Source organism: Macaca nemestrina, chromosome 11 (assembly GCF_043159975.1).
Source record: "Macaca nemestrina isolate mMacNem1 chromosome 11, mMacNem.hap1, whole genome shotgun sequence".
Classification (NCBI taxonomy): Eukaryota; Metazoa; Chordata; class Mammalia; order Primates; family Cercopithecidae; genus Macaca; species Macaca nemestrina.
Genome location: NC_092135.1, coordinates 98,758,287 through 98,774,011, shown reverse-complemented (window position 1 = coordinate 98,774,011; position 15,725 = coordinate 98,758,287). Strand labels below are relative to the sequence as shown.

At 43.6% G+C, this 15,725-nt stretch overlaps 1 protein-coding gene across 2 annotated transcripts; it reads left to right on the top strand.

The window, feature by feature from the left end:
* The first annotated feature begins 2,341 nt into the window (after window positions 1-2,341).
* On the top strand, window positions 2,342-14,145 carry LOC105468117 (CDC like kinase 1). 2 transcript variants are annotated; one of them, XM_011718128.3, is made up of 13 exons: window positions 2,342-2,487; window positions 4,739-4,899; window positions 5,134-5,362; window positions 6,388-6,478; window positions 6,860-6,926; window positions 8,488-8,604; window positions 8,693-8,859; window positions 9,623-9,717; window positions 10,122-10,251; window positions 12,428-12,510; window positions 12,841-12,920; window positions 13,236-13,326; window positions 13,777-14,145. In XM_011718128.3, the coding sequence occupies exons 2-13, from the start codon at window positions 4,739-4,741 to the stop codon at window positions 13,918-13,920; spliced, it is 1,455 nt and encodes a 484-aa protein (XP_011716430.1). In that variant the 5' UTR covers window positions 2,342-2,487; the 3' UTR covers window positions 13,921-14,145. The 2 variants fall into 2 exon arrangements, with proteins under 2 accessions (XP_011716430.1, XP_011716431.1); XM_011718129.3 differs by lacking the exon at window positions 6,388-6,478 and having other exon boundaries at window positions 2,361-2,487.
* Window positions 14,146-15,725: the final 1,580 nt, after the last annotated feature.

The window sequence follows — 15,725 nt, the reverse complement described above, 5'->3', positions numbered from 1 at the left end:
CTCCAGCCTGGGCGACAGTGCGAGACTGCATCTCAAAAAAAAAAAAAAAAAGACGTCTTGGAATACCGTAAACAACATTTCCCAACTGATTTGCTTATAGACTTTTTTTTTTCTTTTTTTTGAGACATAGTCTCACTCTTGTCACTCAGGCTGGAGTGCAATGGCACAATCTCGGCTCGCTGCAACCTCCGCCTCCTGGGCTCAAGTGATTCTCCTGTGTCAGCCTCCCGAATAACTGGGATTACAGGCACCCGCTACCATGCCCAGCTATTGTTTTTTTGTATTTTTAGTAGAGATGGGGTTTCACCATGTTGGCCAGGATGGTATCGAACTCCTGACCTCGTGATCCACCCGCCTCCGCCTCCCAAAGTGCTGAGATTACAGGTGTGCGCCACCACGCCTGGTATACTAATGACTTTACATTTTGTTTCACTTTTAAAATTTTAATCATTTAGGTTTCTAGAATTAGTATTAACGCCTTTGGCCAGACCTTGTTTTGCCACTTATTTTTTTTTTTGAGATGGAGTCTTGCTCTGTTGCTCGGCTCACTGCAACCTCCACCTCCCAAGTTGAAACAATTCTGCCCCACCCTCCCGAATAGCTGGGATTACAGGAGCTTGCCACCACGCCCGGCTAATTTTTTGTATTTCTAATAGAGATGGGGTTTCATCATCTTGGCCAGGCTGGTCTTGAACTCCTGACCTCGTGATCCACCCACCTTGGCCTCCCATAGTGCTGGGATTACAGGCGTGAGCCACCGCACCCGACCTCCTCCAGGTTTTATTCTAAACTCTGCCACTTTTAATCAGTGGTGCAAATATGGTTATTTTTTGGTTTTAAGAGTGTTAGTCCAAACTGCACCATTTTGTAAATCCCTGCCCCCCCCCTCCCCCGTTCCCCCGGCCCTGCCCCGTCTCCCCCACAGGCTATTTTGCAGACCTTGGTCAAAGTGAAACATTCCACGGGGGTTCGGGCTGTGAGAAACATCCTGCCCAACCACCTGACCACAAAACGGACAAACGCACCACTAAAGAAACACCTCTGTCATATTCTGCTGTGAGAAAGTGCGAAGAACACCGCATTCCTGCAGGGGCATGGTGGCTCACCCCTGTAATCCCAGCACTTTGGGAGGCCGAGGCGGGTGGGTCACCTGAGGTCAGGGATTCCAGACCAGCCTGGCCAACATGGCAAAACTCCGTCTCTACTAAAAATACAAAAATTAGCGGGTCGTGGTGGCGCGCGCCTGCAGTCCCAGCTACCGGGGAAGCTGAGACAGGAGAATCGCTTGAACTCAGGAGGCGGAGGTTGCCGTGAGCGGAGATCGCACCACTGCACTCCAGCCTGGGTGACAGAGCAAGGCTCCATCTCAAAACAAAAACAAAAAACAAAACAAAAAAACCCACCACCACCACATTCCGCGGGAACAAGGGCCAGAACCGCCTCGTTATGGGAACATCTTAACATCCTGCAGGGCAGCAAGCCAGTAAGCGATATGGCCCAGGCCCCTCCCGCCCTTACCTAAAAGTATCCCACTGGTGGGCACCGGCACTAGGCTGGTCCCCCACTTCTGTAGATCTTAGGCTGGACATAAAGCCTGCATTTGCTGTAGAGCCGCCACTCTGTTTCTTTAACGCTGGCCTTCCCTTCAAAAACTTATCAAGGAGTTTTATTCTTAGAATGTGTACTCAGTTACAGCCATAAAAGCATCATAGGGAGGTACGCTGGCTACCCACGGTCGGCCTAATGCAGGCACCATGAGGATCAAGGTGCAGAACATTGATTTCTGTTGGCTCACACTGAGCTGACACGTTCACTGATCCCATTAGTAATCTGAAGCCATCTGACGCTAGTGGTATAACATTTACTTATTTTTTAGAGACAGGGGTCTCCCTATGCTGCCCAGGCTGGTCTCGAAATCCTGGGCTCAAGCGATCCGCTCTCCTCGGCCTCCCAAAGTGCTAGGGTTATGCGCCAGACACATCGCGCCGTGAAGTATTATTTTTAAAGTAATTGTTTTAGTGGTCGCAATCAGGGTACGTGCTATTGTGTATCCTGAGTCCCTCACTTTTCCTTGTTCACAAGTTGTTCCTTGTTCTAGCGTTCAAAAACAATTTTCAGTGAGTGGGGACGACACTCTCCCCCAAAACTGCAATGTTTTCTCGGTATCGAGAGATTAGAGACAACACAGCAAGCATCTACAACTTCCTTTCATCACCCTCCTCTGGCTCCCGCCCCGGCGCCTGCGCCCACAGTGGTCACGCGTCCGCCAACGCTCCGGACGCACGCCCCTTCCGCCTGCTCGCCCCGTGCATGCCCCGCCCCGCGGCGGAGACGCGCTCGTTGCGTCATCAGTGTTTTCGAGGCGAGTCCCGACGCAGCAGCTGTCAGCTCCATTTTGTTGTCGGTGCTCGTCGCAGTCAGCTGGGTGATTCCCGTGATTGCGTTACAAGCTTTGTCTCCTTCGACTTGGAGTCTTTGTCCAGGACGGTAAGACGCAGGAGGGAGCGGACTAGGTGACAGGGCCGTTCCTGTGAGCCTCGCGGGCGCCTGGCGATGCCACCACTTCCCGCTTGTTTGCTGCCCGCCGTCCCTGGCGCGATGACTGCCTGCTCCCTTCACTCCCAGGCTGCATAATGGCGGCGCGCCCCTCTTTCCTGTGCGGCCGAGCCCGTCGCCGCCGGATCCGGCCTGCGGGAGTAGTTACCGTGTTTGCTAGGCCGGCCGCCCTCTTGGGGTGTTCGCCCTCCGCTGAGGGAGCGGCGCCGCCTGACGTGGGAGGGTCGGGTGGGCGCCATGTTGTGGGCCGCCTCGGCCGAGCTGTAAGATGGCGGCTGGGCGGAGGCCGGCCTTGGCACTGTGGCCGGAAAGGCGAGGCTCCCTGTTGGGGGTGGGGTTTGCTGGGGTTCCGGAATGTGCTTGAAGCACGCAGCTGTGGGGAAATGTCGTCTGGAGCAAGTGGAGGAAGAGACGGAACCCGTAGGGGGTTACAGTTAATGTCTAGTGGTTAAAGGGTCGGCGTAAACGTCGCGAGTGGCTTTGTCCTCAGTGGTGTTAACAAAAACGAGACTTGGGAACCTAAGGAAAGAGAAATGCCGGGGTGTATTTGAAGGAGCGTTGTGACAAAAGTCTGGTGACCGAGCATTTTATGCGATGGCGTTTCAGCGTACTCTTGGGTTAGCAGTTGGAGCTTTTGTTTCTTGGAGTGTCTCTCTGTCGCGCAGGCTAGAGTGTAGTGGCGCGATCTCGGGTCACTGCAGCCTCCGCCTCGCGGGTTCAAGCGATTCTCCTGCTGCCTCAGCCTCTCGAGTATCTGGGATTGCAGGCCCGCGCCACCACGTCCGCCTAATGTTTGTATTTTTAGTAGAGACGGAGTTTCATCGTATTAGACTGGCCTCAAACTCTTGACCTCAGGTGATCCATCCGCCTCGGCCTCCCAAAGTGCTGGGATTACAGGGGTGAGCCACCGCGCCCCGCCTCCCTTTTTTGGGGGGGAGGGGGGAGAAGGTCTCGCCCCTGTCGCCCAGGCCGGAGTGCAAGTGGCGCAATGAGGGCTCACTGCAGCCTTGAAATCCGGGCTCAGGTGATCTTCCCACCTCAGCCTCCTGAGTAGTTGGGACTACAGGCGCGCGCTACCACCCCCCGGTTAATTTTTTATTTTTTGTAGAGTCAGGGTCTCGCTATGTTGCTCTGGCTGACCTCGAATTCCTGGGCTCAAGCAATCATCCTTCTTCAGCCTCCCAAAGTGCTGGGGTTACAGGCATAAGCCACGGCCCCCGACCCGGAGGGCTTTAGAAATTGTACTCAGGCTGGTCCAATGGTAATGGGTTATTATAACTTAGTAGTTACTAGTGTCACAAAAATTAGTATACAACCCCTACAGCTAAATTTGACAGGCTTTAAAAAAAAAAAAAAAAAAGAATTGTAGCCAAAGACGCAGAGGGGTTCCACTTGGAAGAAAGAACGGCAGTTGATGAATTTCTATATAATGTCTTTTTCAAGTTGTTAGGTTAGAGATTTTCGATTTTGTTCGAAGGATTTCTGAAAAGAAGGTGGTTCTTACCATTCCCAAATTGATTGTGTTAACATTGCGTTTAGGATAAATTATGTCGTATGTGATTGGGAGTGGTACTGGAAAGATGGTGTTTTGTTGTTATATTCTGATGCCATCGTTGCCTTCGTGTGTAATTGAAGTCCTTGGTAGTTTCATTTATTCGTGTACAGAAATACTCTATAATGATGATTCTGTGTGATGATTCTGTCAGCAACTCAGATACAATTCTGATTGTGTTTGCAGTAATCAGTAATGCCGTGTTGGTGAGGAACATTTATGATTGCATTTGAGTTGGAGACTAGTTTCTGGTACACGTTTAAAAGGGGAGAATGACGTGTGGACTTCTATAGTACATTTGTGCTACTGGTAGGGCAGGGGTAAAATTTACCAAAATTAGTAAATTGTGATTCCTCCCTCTGCTTTTTTCACTTTTTTTACATTCTTCCAATAAATCTGGGCATGATATGGCTAATGCAGAGTGCCTGTGAATAAAGTTCAAACTGCAGATCAAATTGCAGAATATGGGACAACACAATCATTGGATTTATCAGTGATTTCAGATTGGGTGACAATGATTCTTAAATTTTGATTTTAAAACGAGGTCACGAGGGGACCTTTGTAAATACGAATTTTAAACAGCTCAGTGTGGGATACAATTTAACTAGGAAAAACTTGCCTTTAATGTAGATGAGACACTCAAAGAGAACTTACTGTCCTGATTGGGATGACAAGGATTGGGATTATGGAAAATGGAGGAGCAGCAGCAGTCATAAAAGAAGGAAGAGATCACATAGCAGTGCCCGGGAGAACAAGCGCTGCAAATACACTCACTCTAAAATGTGTGATAGGTAAGGAGGATACTTAAAATATCTGAATATAAAAATAAATTATTAGACAAAACTAGTATCACTTAAAATAAGTACTTGATTACTACCATTCCTTTGTGTTTCTAATGAGAGATGGTTTGTAATGTTTGTAAAATTAAGGTGGTTGTGGGGGAGTCTTAAGTGCTGTGCTGTGTTGAGAGTGTGAGGATATTTGGTCTTAGCATAAAACATTGAAAATAATTTTTATTTCTCTAGCCATTATTTGGAAAGCAGGTGTATAAATGAGAAAGATTATCATAGTCGACGCTACATTGATGAGTACAGAAATGACTACAATCAAGAATGTGAACCTGGACATCGCCATAGAGACCATGAAAGCCGGTATCAGAACCATAGTAGCAAGTCTTCTGGTAGAAGTGGAAGAAGTAGTTATAAAAGCAAACACAGGATTCACCACAGTACTTCACATCGTCGTTCACATGGGGTATGAACGTTTTTAAAACATTTTGGAAATTTTATATCCCATGTGGAACAGGGAAACTTAAATTTTTGTGTTTGATTATTTGAGAAAGTTTTAAGATGAAATCATCTCAGTTTTAACCTACACGATTTTTTCTGTGTTTGTTCATTGGATAGGAAATTCTGGAAGTACAGTACACATTTAGCTCTATAATTTAGTTATTGGTTGGCTCTTAATTGATATTCCAGTGAAATGGTGGGAATTAATTGATTTAATTTAGATTAGTTGAAAATGATTACAAAATATTCTAAAAGGTTTTTTATGGTACTTCAAGAAATCTGATTAGTTTTGATATATTGAAACCTTATCACAAGAGTAGAACAGGCATTTTATTTTTGTATAATTTAGGATTAGGTATGCTTCTTTGTTCTAACAAGGCATGTTTTCTAACCCTTCTTTCACTAAGCAAACCAAAGCAGATTTGAACTGTTACGGGTTATATGTTAATTTGGAGATCAGTTCAGATGACATTAAAAATGCCGTAGTGTTATTCTTACATGCCAAATCTTTTTTTCCCCAAAATTAGCACTTTAATTTTATTTACTGTTATAATATTTGTTTTCTTAGATTAGCTAGGAAATCTTAATTTGGCCACCGTCTACTTTGACAAGTAAATATTACATCCTACAATTTTGCAACATTAAATTAGAACACTAGAAACTAAAAAATTATGTTTCAGTGAATGCTACAACTAAGCATTTTTTTTTTTTAAGAAAAACAATTGTATTATGTTTTGTTGCCTTGCCACTTTGAGTATCTTATCTGAAAATCTGTTCCTTGCCATGTTTTTCTCCTGTTAACATAAACTATGTGCCCTGTGAATTTCTGGGGACTGAATTTGAAATTGCTCCTGCCAACCGTTTGTGGCCTGGCGTGTATCTGAATGCCTGAATATCTCCCCGCTGAATGAATTTCGTATTCTGCCCTGAATTCACTCGGGTATATTGATTGGCTGGATGATCTTGGTGCCGCCCACTTGACGTTTCCAGAAGAGTCACCGAAGGAAAAGAACCAGGAGTGTAGAGGATGATGAGGAGGGTCACCTGATCTGTCAGAGTGGAGACGTACTAAGTGCAAGATGTATAGAATATTTTTCAACACTTATTAACTTTTCAGATAACATAATCTATATATAGATTAAGCTTTCAGGGATTTGGAAATCTTTTTTTCTTTCTCTCTTTTTTTTTTTTTGTTTTATTTTTCCATTTCTTTTGGTGGGGGGGATTGTATTTTTGCTTTCTTTAGAAATGTAATGTTTGTTATACAGAACTTCCAGAACAGTAATCAAATTAATGAAATTAGACCTAATATGTTTTTTGCTGGTGTTGACCAATAAAATAAATATCTAGTGATAAGGAAATTTGTAGCATCAACTAGAATAATCTACATTGATAGCATTTATTGTGATAAGTACATTGTTTCCACTTCTTGATATGACTGAGATTTATTTCTCTCTTTTAGATGAAATTGTTGATACTTTAGGTGAAGGAGCTTTTGGAAAAGTTGTGGAGTGCATCGATCATAAAGCGTAAGTTTCCCATGTTGGGATTACATTTAGGGAAGTTGGCAATATGGGTAATTTGATTTAGCTTTAGAAAATGGTCTGTGAGTTAGATACGTATCTTTATATCCTTTTTTACTTGGATATAAGAAACTTCCAGTTAGAGGTACTTATCCCTTCATATGTTTTAAACAGCTACTAATACTATGTATAGTTTCTAATTTTAGGCTGAGAACACACTTTATATTATTTTGAAAGTATTTTTTTGTTGTCCTACTAGACACTGTTGTTAGGCCACACTTTTTTCCCCCGCCATATTAGTGGTTCTCAGCCTTGGTTTTTTGAGAGGTTTGCCTACCCCCAGACCTTTTCAGGGTAGTTACCTAGGAATCTATATATTTAGAAACTGCCATAATTCATTCTGGTAACAGCCAGAGATAACTTAGTGTCCCAAGTTTAATTATGTATGTTTATCAAACTACTGATTGAATTTTTTTTGTTTTTTTTTCTCTCAAGAGGGAGTCTTGCTCTGTCACCCAGGGTGGATGGAGTGCAGTGGCACAATCTCAGCTCACTGCACCCTCTGCCTCCTGGGTTCAGGTGGTTCCCCTACCTCAGCCTCCTGAGTAGGTGGAACTACAGACACATGCCACCCTGCCTAGCTATTTTTTGTTTTAGTAGAGACAGAGTTTGACTATGTTCGCCAGGCTGGTCTCGATCTCCTGACCTCAGGTGATCTGCCCACCTCAGCCTCCCAAAGTGCTGGGATTACAGGCATGAGTGCCCGGCTCCAGCCATGAAATTTCTTAAGATGGTAGAGAATTTTTTCCGTTGCCTTTTTTTTTTTTTTTAAGTTCCCTGTTTGTTGTTGTTATTCCTCTTCCTGAATGGCAAAGCAGTTTTGAGGAGGCTTCCTACTATTGATTGGTAAGGACATGAGAGCTAGAGTTCTTTTTTTGTTTTTGTTTTTGTTTCTTTTCCCTGAGATGGAGTGTTGGTCTGTCATCCAGGTTGGGGTGCAATGGTGCGATCTTGGCTCACTGCAACCTCCACCTTCTGGGTTCAAGTGATTCTCCTGCCTCAGCCTCCCAAGAAACTGGGATTACAGGCACACACCACCATGCCTGGCTAATTTTCGTGTTTTTGGTAGAGACAGGGTTCCACCATGTTGGCCAGGCTGGTCTCAAACTTCTGACCTCAACTGATTCGCTACCTTCGGCTTCCCAAGGTGCTGGGATTATAGGCGTGAGCCACTGCACCTGGCCCTAGAGCTCTTTACTTTGTCCCCACTGTATCCTAACTCTTCTGGCAACCTGGACTAAAAGAACATTTGAGATAATGTTTGACAGTGACAGGTACCTAGGAAGAAGTTGTTTAGCTGAAATACCAAAAAATAACTCATGTGAGTGGTGGTTTGAGGAAAGAAATTTGTGTCATTCAGCATGTAATATAATCAGAACTGAACACTAAACCATAAATTAAAAAAAAAATACAGTGGGTCAGAGTAGTAGTACAGTTTGAAGTCAGTGATAACTGGAATTGAGCATCATGTCTGTCATTCTGAAATTTGCATGCATCTTTCTAACAGGGGAGGTAGACATGTAGCAGTAAAAATAGTTAAAAATGTGGATAGATACTGTGAAGCTGCTCGCTCAGAAATACAAGTTCTGGAACACTTGAATACAACAGATCCCAACAGTACTTTGTAAGTATCAGATTAGAACTTGGGGAGTGGTGTCAGGTATATTTAAATTAGGAGCAACTATACTTAGCTATTTTTCTTGTGTTTATAGCCGCTGTGTCCAGATGTTGGAATGGTTTGAGCATCATGGTCACATTTGCATTGTTTTTGAACTACTGGGACTTAGTACTTACGACTTCATTAAAGAAAATGGTTTTCTACCATTTCGACTGGATCATATCAGAAAGATGGCATATCAGATATGCAAGTCTGTGAATTGTAAGTTCTTGGTGTATCTTTGTTAATTTGCTAGTTTTATCCATTCCACAAAATATATCAAAATGTACATCCTACGTATGTACAATTTTTATTTGATTAAAAATAAAGGAGGGAGGAAGAGTAGGTATGAAGAGATTTGATCACAGGCTGTTGATCAGTGGTGTACATTTGATTCAATAAGTAGGATATGTATCATATAACAATATACTGTGTTCAGACTATAATTTAGATTTTTCTGGTGCATAAAAATAGTAACTTCAAATGCTGGCTAAAAATTAAGGCGTGGTATATCATAAAAGAAAGCTTCATAAGAGGTAATGAGTTTTAGTTACTGGTGATTTTCTAGCAGACTGGAATGTTGTTGACCATTCTTCTTTGGGCATATGGGAAAGGAATCAGAGGTTTTTTGTTGGTTTTTTTTGTTTTGAGACGGAGTCTCACTTTGCTGCCCAGGCTGAAGTGCAGTGGCGCAGTCTTCACTCACTGGAAACTGCCTCCCTGGTTCAAGTGATTCTCCTACCACAGCGTTCCGAGTAGCTGGGACTACGCCACCATGCTCGGCCAATTTTTGTAATTTTAGTAGAGACAGGGTTTCACTGTAATGGTCTGGGTGGTCTCGAACTCCTGACCTCAAGTGATCCACGTGCCTCGGCCTTCCAAAGTGCTGGGATTACAGGTGTGAGCCACTGCACCTGGCCTATTGTGGGGTTTTGTGGTTTGGTTTGATGTTTTCTGATTACAGCAACTTTCTCTTTATTCTCAGTTTTGCACAGTAATAAGTTGACTCACACAGACTTAAAGCCTGAAAACATCTTATTTGTGCAGTCTGACTACACAGAGGCATATAATCCCAAAATAGTAAGTCTTCCAAAGTATTCATAAAGTGAATATTTTATACCTTAATAGCTTATGCCTTCTTTTTTTTTTTTTTTTTTTTTTTTTTTTTTTTTTGAGACGGAGTCTCGCTCTGTCGCCCAGCCCAGGCTGGAGTGCAGTGGCGCGATCTCGGCTCACTGCAAGCTCCGCCTCCCGGGTTCACGCCATTCTCCTGCCTCAGCCTCCCGAGTAGCTGGGACTACAGGTGCCCGCAACCGCGCCCGGCTAATTTTTTATATTTTTAGTAGAGACGGGGTTTCACCGTGGTCTCGATCTCCTGACCTTGTGATCCGCCCGCCTCGGCCTCCCAAAGTGCTGGGATTACAGGCGTGAGCCACCGCGCCCGGCCAGCTTATGCCTTCTTAACCATAATATATGATTTTCAGAAACGTGATGAACGCACCTTAATAAATCCAGATATTAAAGTTGTAGACTTTGGAAGTGCAACATACGATGATGAACATCACAGTACATTGGTATCTACAAGACATTATAGAGCACCTGAAGTTATTTTAGGTGAGTATTAATTGTCCTTTGAGAACCTTGGTATTTCCTTATTGAGAGTTAAAATTTTTTTGCAGTTTTAGGTGTTACTTGTGGGGCTTTATCATTTTTTCTTTAAGGGATAAGTATCATGAAGTGCATTAAGGATTTTAAGCTCTCAATTGTACCAGATAATTAGTTCTGGGAATTTGAGCAAGTGGCTTAACCTTTCTGGAATTGTTTTCTTTCTTTTTTTTTTTTTTTTTTTTTTTTTTTTTGTTGAGACGGAGTCTCGCTCTGTCGCCCGGGCTGGAGTGCAGTGGCCGGATCTCAGCTCACTGCAAGCTCCGCCTCCCGGGTTTACGCCATTCTCCTGCCTCAGCCTCCCGTGTAGCTGGGACTACAGGCGCCCGCCACCTCGCCCGGCTAATTTTTTGTATTTTTAGTAGAGAGGGGGTTTCACCGTGTTAGCCAGGATGGTCTCGATCTCCTGACCTCGTGATCCGCCCGTCTCGGCCTCCCAAAGTACTAGGATTACAGGCTTGAGCCACCGCGCCCGGCCAAATTGTTTTCACATTTGTAGTTATGTGGTAGGGTTTTTTAATGTAATAGTTAATAGCCGAGTGGGGCGCAGTGGCTCACATCCGTAATTCCGAGCACTTTGGGAGGCCGAGGCAGGCACATCACGAGGTCAGGAGATCGAGACCATCCTGGCTAACACGATGAAACCCCATCTCTACAAAAAAATGTGCTGGGTGTGGTTGTACGCATCAGTAGTTCCAGCTACTCAGGAGGCTGAGGCAGGAGGATTGCTTGAACACCCAGGAGGCAGAGGTTGCAGTGAGCCAAGATCGTGCCACTGCACTCCAGCCTGGGCAACAGAGCGAGACTCCATCTCAGAGAATTGTTCAATGCCTATTATATTCCAGACTGTATGTAACACTATGTATTTTATTTATTTTTATCATTTATTTGTTTTTTAGATGGAGACTTGCTCTGTCGCCCAGGCTGGAGTACAGTGGTGCGATCTTGGCTCACTGCAACTTCTGTCTCCTGGGTTCAAGCAATTCTCCTGCCTCAGCCTCCTGAGTTGCTGGGATTATAGGCACCCACCACCACGCCCAGCTAATTTTCTTATTTTTGGTAGAGATGGGGTTTCACCACATTGGCCAGGCTGGTCTCAAACTGCTGACCTAGAGCAGTCTGCCGGCTTTGGCCCCGCAAAGTGCTGGGATTACAGGCATGAGCCACTGTGCCCGGCCATATATATTGTATTTAACCTTGGATTAAGTTATTGTTTTAGTATCATCCAGCTCAAACATCACATTGCATATATATGTGTGTGTGTGTATATATATAAATTTGTTGTTGTTGTTGTTGTTGTTTTGGAGACAGAGTCTCTTGTCTTTTTGGAGACAGAGTCTCGCTCTGTCACCCAGGCTGGAGTGCAGTGGTGCGATCTTGGCTCACTGCAAGCTCTGCCTCCTGGGTTCATGCCATTCTCCCACCTCAGCCTCCTGAGTAGCTGGGACTACAGGCACCTGCCACCACGCCCGGCTAATTTTGTTTTTGTGTTTTTAGTAGAGGCGGGATTTCACCATGTTAGCCAGGATGATTTCAATCTCCTGACCTCGTGCTTCACCCGCCTCGGCCTTCCAAAAGGTTGGGATTACAGGCGTGAGCCACCGTGCCCAGCCAATTCATTATATGTATATATTTTAATAGAGATGAGATCTCACTAGGTTGCCCAGGCTGGTCTTGAACTCCTGAGCTCAAGCAGTTCTCCCATCTTGGCCTCCCAAAGCACTGGGATTACAGGCGTGAGCCACTTGTGCCCAGCCTACATTACATATGCTTTTTTAAAAAAGTATTACTGTTGACCGGGCGCAGTGGCTCATGCCTGTAAGGGCGGATCATGGGGTCCGGAGATCGAGACCACGGTGAAACCCCGTCTCTACTAAAAACACAAAAAATTAGCCAGGCGCAGTGGTGGGCACCTGTAGTCCCAGCTACTTGGGAGGCTGAGGCAGGAGAATGGCATGAACCCAGGAGGCAGAGCTTGCATTAAGCCAAGATCACACCACTGCTCTCCAGCCTGGGTGATAGAGGAGACTGTCTAAAAGGAAAAAAAAAGTATTACTCTTAACATTTTAATTTCTTTAACAAATATTGAGGATTTTTTTCCCTTACATTTTGCTTTGCTTTGCAGCCCTAGGGTGGTCCCAACCATGTGATGTCTGGAGTATAGGATGCATTCTTATTGAATACTATCTTGGGTTTACCGTATTTCCAGTAAGTGACAATGATGTATTCAACCTTGCTTTGCACAAGAAAAGTGCCTGTTTATATGAAGAAATAAAGTATACGTACACATTTAGATAGCTGCTTCTCCCATTATAGACTATTAATTGTAGATAATCATAAAATGAAACTAATTCATATTTCTTTCATAATTGTTTTATTTAAAACAGCTTTAAGTATATAAGCAATTATCCGTGTCCATGTAGGAAATCATTGGCAAGTTTGTTCTGCAAGCATTAATGTTAGTTTTTTGCTGTCAGCTTTTAACTATGTCTGTTTTGGTGGTCATCTTCCTCAAGTTTGTTTTTATTTTATTTCTAGACACACGATAGTAAGGAGCACTTAGCAATGATGGAAAGGATTCTTGGACCTCTACCAAAACATATGATACAGAAAACCAGGTACGTTTTAAGAGTTAGTGACATCTTTAGTATCATTTGATCACATCTTCTGATTAGAACTTAATTTTTAAAAAAATTTTCACTCTACCAAGTCTCAGGAGCTGATTAGAACTTTATAAATAATGAAGTCAGACTAATATTTTTATTGGTTAAATAGTAGATTACCTTGGTGCAAAGCAGCTAACGTTTTTATCCCATGGCTGCCATTTAAGTCTCTAGAAAAGTGATCTGGGAAAGCATAGTGATTGATAACCTTTGCTAGCTGTTTTAAGTTTTCAGTGTTATAAACATGAATGGATATTGACTTATTTTTAGGAAACGTAAATATTTTCACCATGATCGATTAGACTGGGATGAACACAGTTCTGCTGGCAGATATGTTTCAAGGCGCTGCAAACCTCTGAAGGTAAGCCTTTGAGACATTGCTCAAATAGTCAAAACTTTTGAGTTTCTTCTGTTTGTCTTTTGAGACAGAGCCTTGCTTCGTTGCCCAGGCTGGAGTAGAGTGGCACGATCTTGGCCCAGCTCATTGCAACCTCTGCATCCCAGGCCCAAGCGAGTCTCAGCTTCCCAAGTAGCTGGGATTACAGATAACACGCCACCATGCTTTTTTTTTTTTTTTTTTTTTTTTTAATAGTAAAGACAGGGTTTTACTATGTTAGCCAGGCTGGTCTTGAACTCCTGCCCTCAAGTGATCCGCCTGCCTTGGCCTCCCAGAGTGCTGGGATTATAGGTGTGAGTGACCATGCCTGGCCTCTTTTCTGTTTTTATGGTGGTTATATATATGTGGTTTACTGTTACACAGTATAGTAAATGGTAGTGGAAAAGGCTGTTGATTTTCTTTTTCTTCTTCCAGGAATTTATGCTTTCTCAGGATGTTGAACATGAGTGTCTCTTTGACCTCATTCAGAAAATGTTGGAGTATGATCCAGCCAAAAGAATTACTCTCAAAGAAGCCTTAAAGCATCCTTTCTTTGACCTTCTGAAGAAAACTCTGTAGATCTGTAATTGGACAGCTCTCTTGAAGAGATCTTATAGACTGTATCAGTCTAATTTTTAAATTTTAAGTTATTTTGTACAGCTTTGTAAATTCTTAACATTTTTGTATTGCCATGTTTATTTTGTTTGGGTAATTTGATTTGTTAAGTACATAGCTAAGTAATGAACATCTTTTTTCAGTAATTGTAAAGTGATTTATTCAGAATAAATTTTTTGTGCTTATGAAGTTGATATGTATCAGAACAGTTTGTTCTAAGTACCGTTTTTCTTCCTACCTCAAAGAATGGACGTAGATTTCTGTTTTTGGAGATTTCCTCAGGTCTGGGAAAATTTAGCTTCATTTCCATTTTAGGGATTGTCAAGATTGAGACTTTACTGCCCCGTAAGTTAAATGTAATGAAACCAGATTATGGGACACACAAAACTAAAGATCAGCCGAGAAGAGTTCTGTCTTTCATCCTACTCAAACTTAGTATTGCGGTTTGCTGTTAATTGTTGCACAGGATCTGAAGTCATTTGCAGAATCCCACTGTGGTGGAGCCTTCATTCCTTTGCAGCCTAGTCTGAATTTATCAAGTGAGTGTGTGTAATACAGCAAATTTTTGTCTGGTTTCATCTATGTTTGATCCATTTGGGATCCTGAGGCTTAGATCTTTACATAGTTTTTTTGGTTTGGGAGGTTTTCTTCCTTTCTTCCTTTGCTTTCCTTCCTTTCCTCCCTCCCTCCCTCCCTCCCCCTCCCTCCCTCCCTCCCTCCCCCCCCCCTCCCTCCCTCCCCCCCTCCCTCCCTCCCTTCCTTCCTTCCTTCCTTCCTTCCTTCCTTCCTTCCTTCCTTTTCTTCCTTTTCTTTTTTTTCTGTCTTTCAGAAATTTTTAAATGCTGGCGAGGTGTGGGGTGGCTCACGACTATAATCCTAGCATTTTGGTAGGCAGATCGTTTGAGGCCAGGAGTTTGAGACCAACATGGTGAAACCCCATCTCTACTAAAAACAAAAATTAGCCAGGCGTGGTGGCAAGCACTTGTAATCCCAGCTACTTGGTGATGCTGAAGCTCGAGAACAGCTTGAACCCGAGAGGCAGAGTTTGCAGTGCGTCCAGATGGCACCACTGCACTCGGGCTTGGGTAACAATGAGGCTATCAAAAAAAAAATGCAGTTAGGCTTCAGAGATTTTAAGCAGATGGAGTCTCTTGCTCAGGCTAGAGCAATCTCAGCTCACTGCAACATCTACCTCCCGGGTTCAAGCAATTCTTGAGCCTCAGCCTCCTGAGTAGCCAGGATTACATGTGTGAGCCACCAGGCCTGACTGATTTTTGTGTTTTTTAGTAGAGACCGGGTTTCGCCATGTTTGCCAGGCCAGTCTCAAACTCCTGGCCTCAAGTGATCCACCCGCCTCATCCTCCCAAATGCCGGGATTATAAGCCTCAGTCATGGCACCTGGCCTGAATCCTAAATTTTGTGTTATGTAAATTGACATTGTAAGTGGTGGTGTGGATAGTCATTTGTACCAATGAGAATCAAAAGTACGGTAGTTACATGTTTGACTAAAATGTGTTAGATTGGATTGACTTAAACTAAACCTTAAGGACCTATATTTTCTTAGTTTTAAAAGGCAGTTCCAGAATTTGAGGCTTGTTCCTCAGGAATGGTGTCCAGAGCAAATTTGCTAACATCCCATTTGTCGAAGAAGTCGCACAGCTCCATCCAGAATCATGGTACTGCAAGGTTGTAGGGCAAAAGAGGTGGAGAATTTGGGCCATCAAGGCAATCAGTTCACCCACCCTACCTATCCCCAGTCTATTAACATA

Bases quoted from the DNA above. Each gene is read 5' to 3' on its own strand.
- LOC105468117 (XM_011718128.3), top strand. From the start codon at position 4,739: ATGAGACACTCAAAGAGAACTTACTGTCCTGATTGGGATGACAAGGAT. The intron at 6,927-8,487 runs GTAAGTTTCCCA...TCTTTCTAACAG, and splicing joins GAGTGCATCGATCATAAAGC to GGGAGGTAGACATGTAGCAG. The intron at 13,327-13,776 runs GTAAGCCTTTGA...TTCTTCTTCCAG, and splicing joins GGCGCTGCAAACCTCTGAAG to GAATTTATGCTTTCTCAGGA.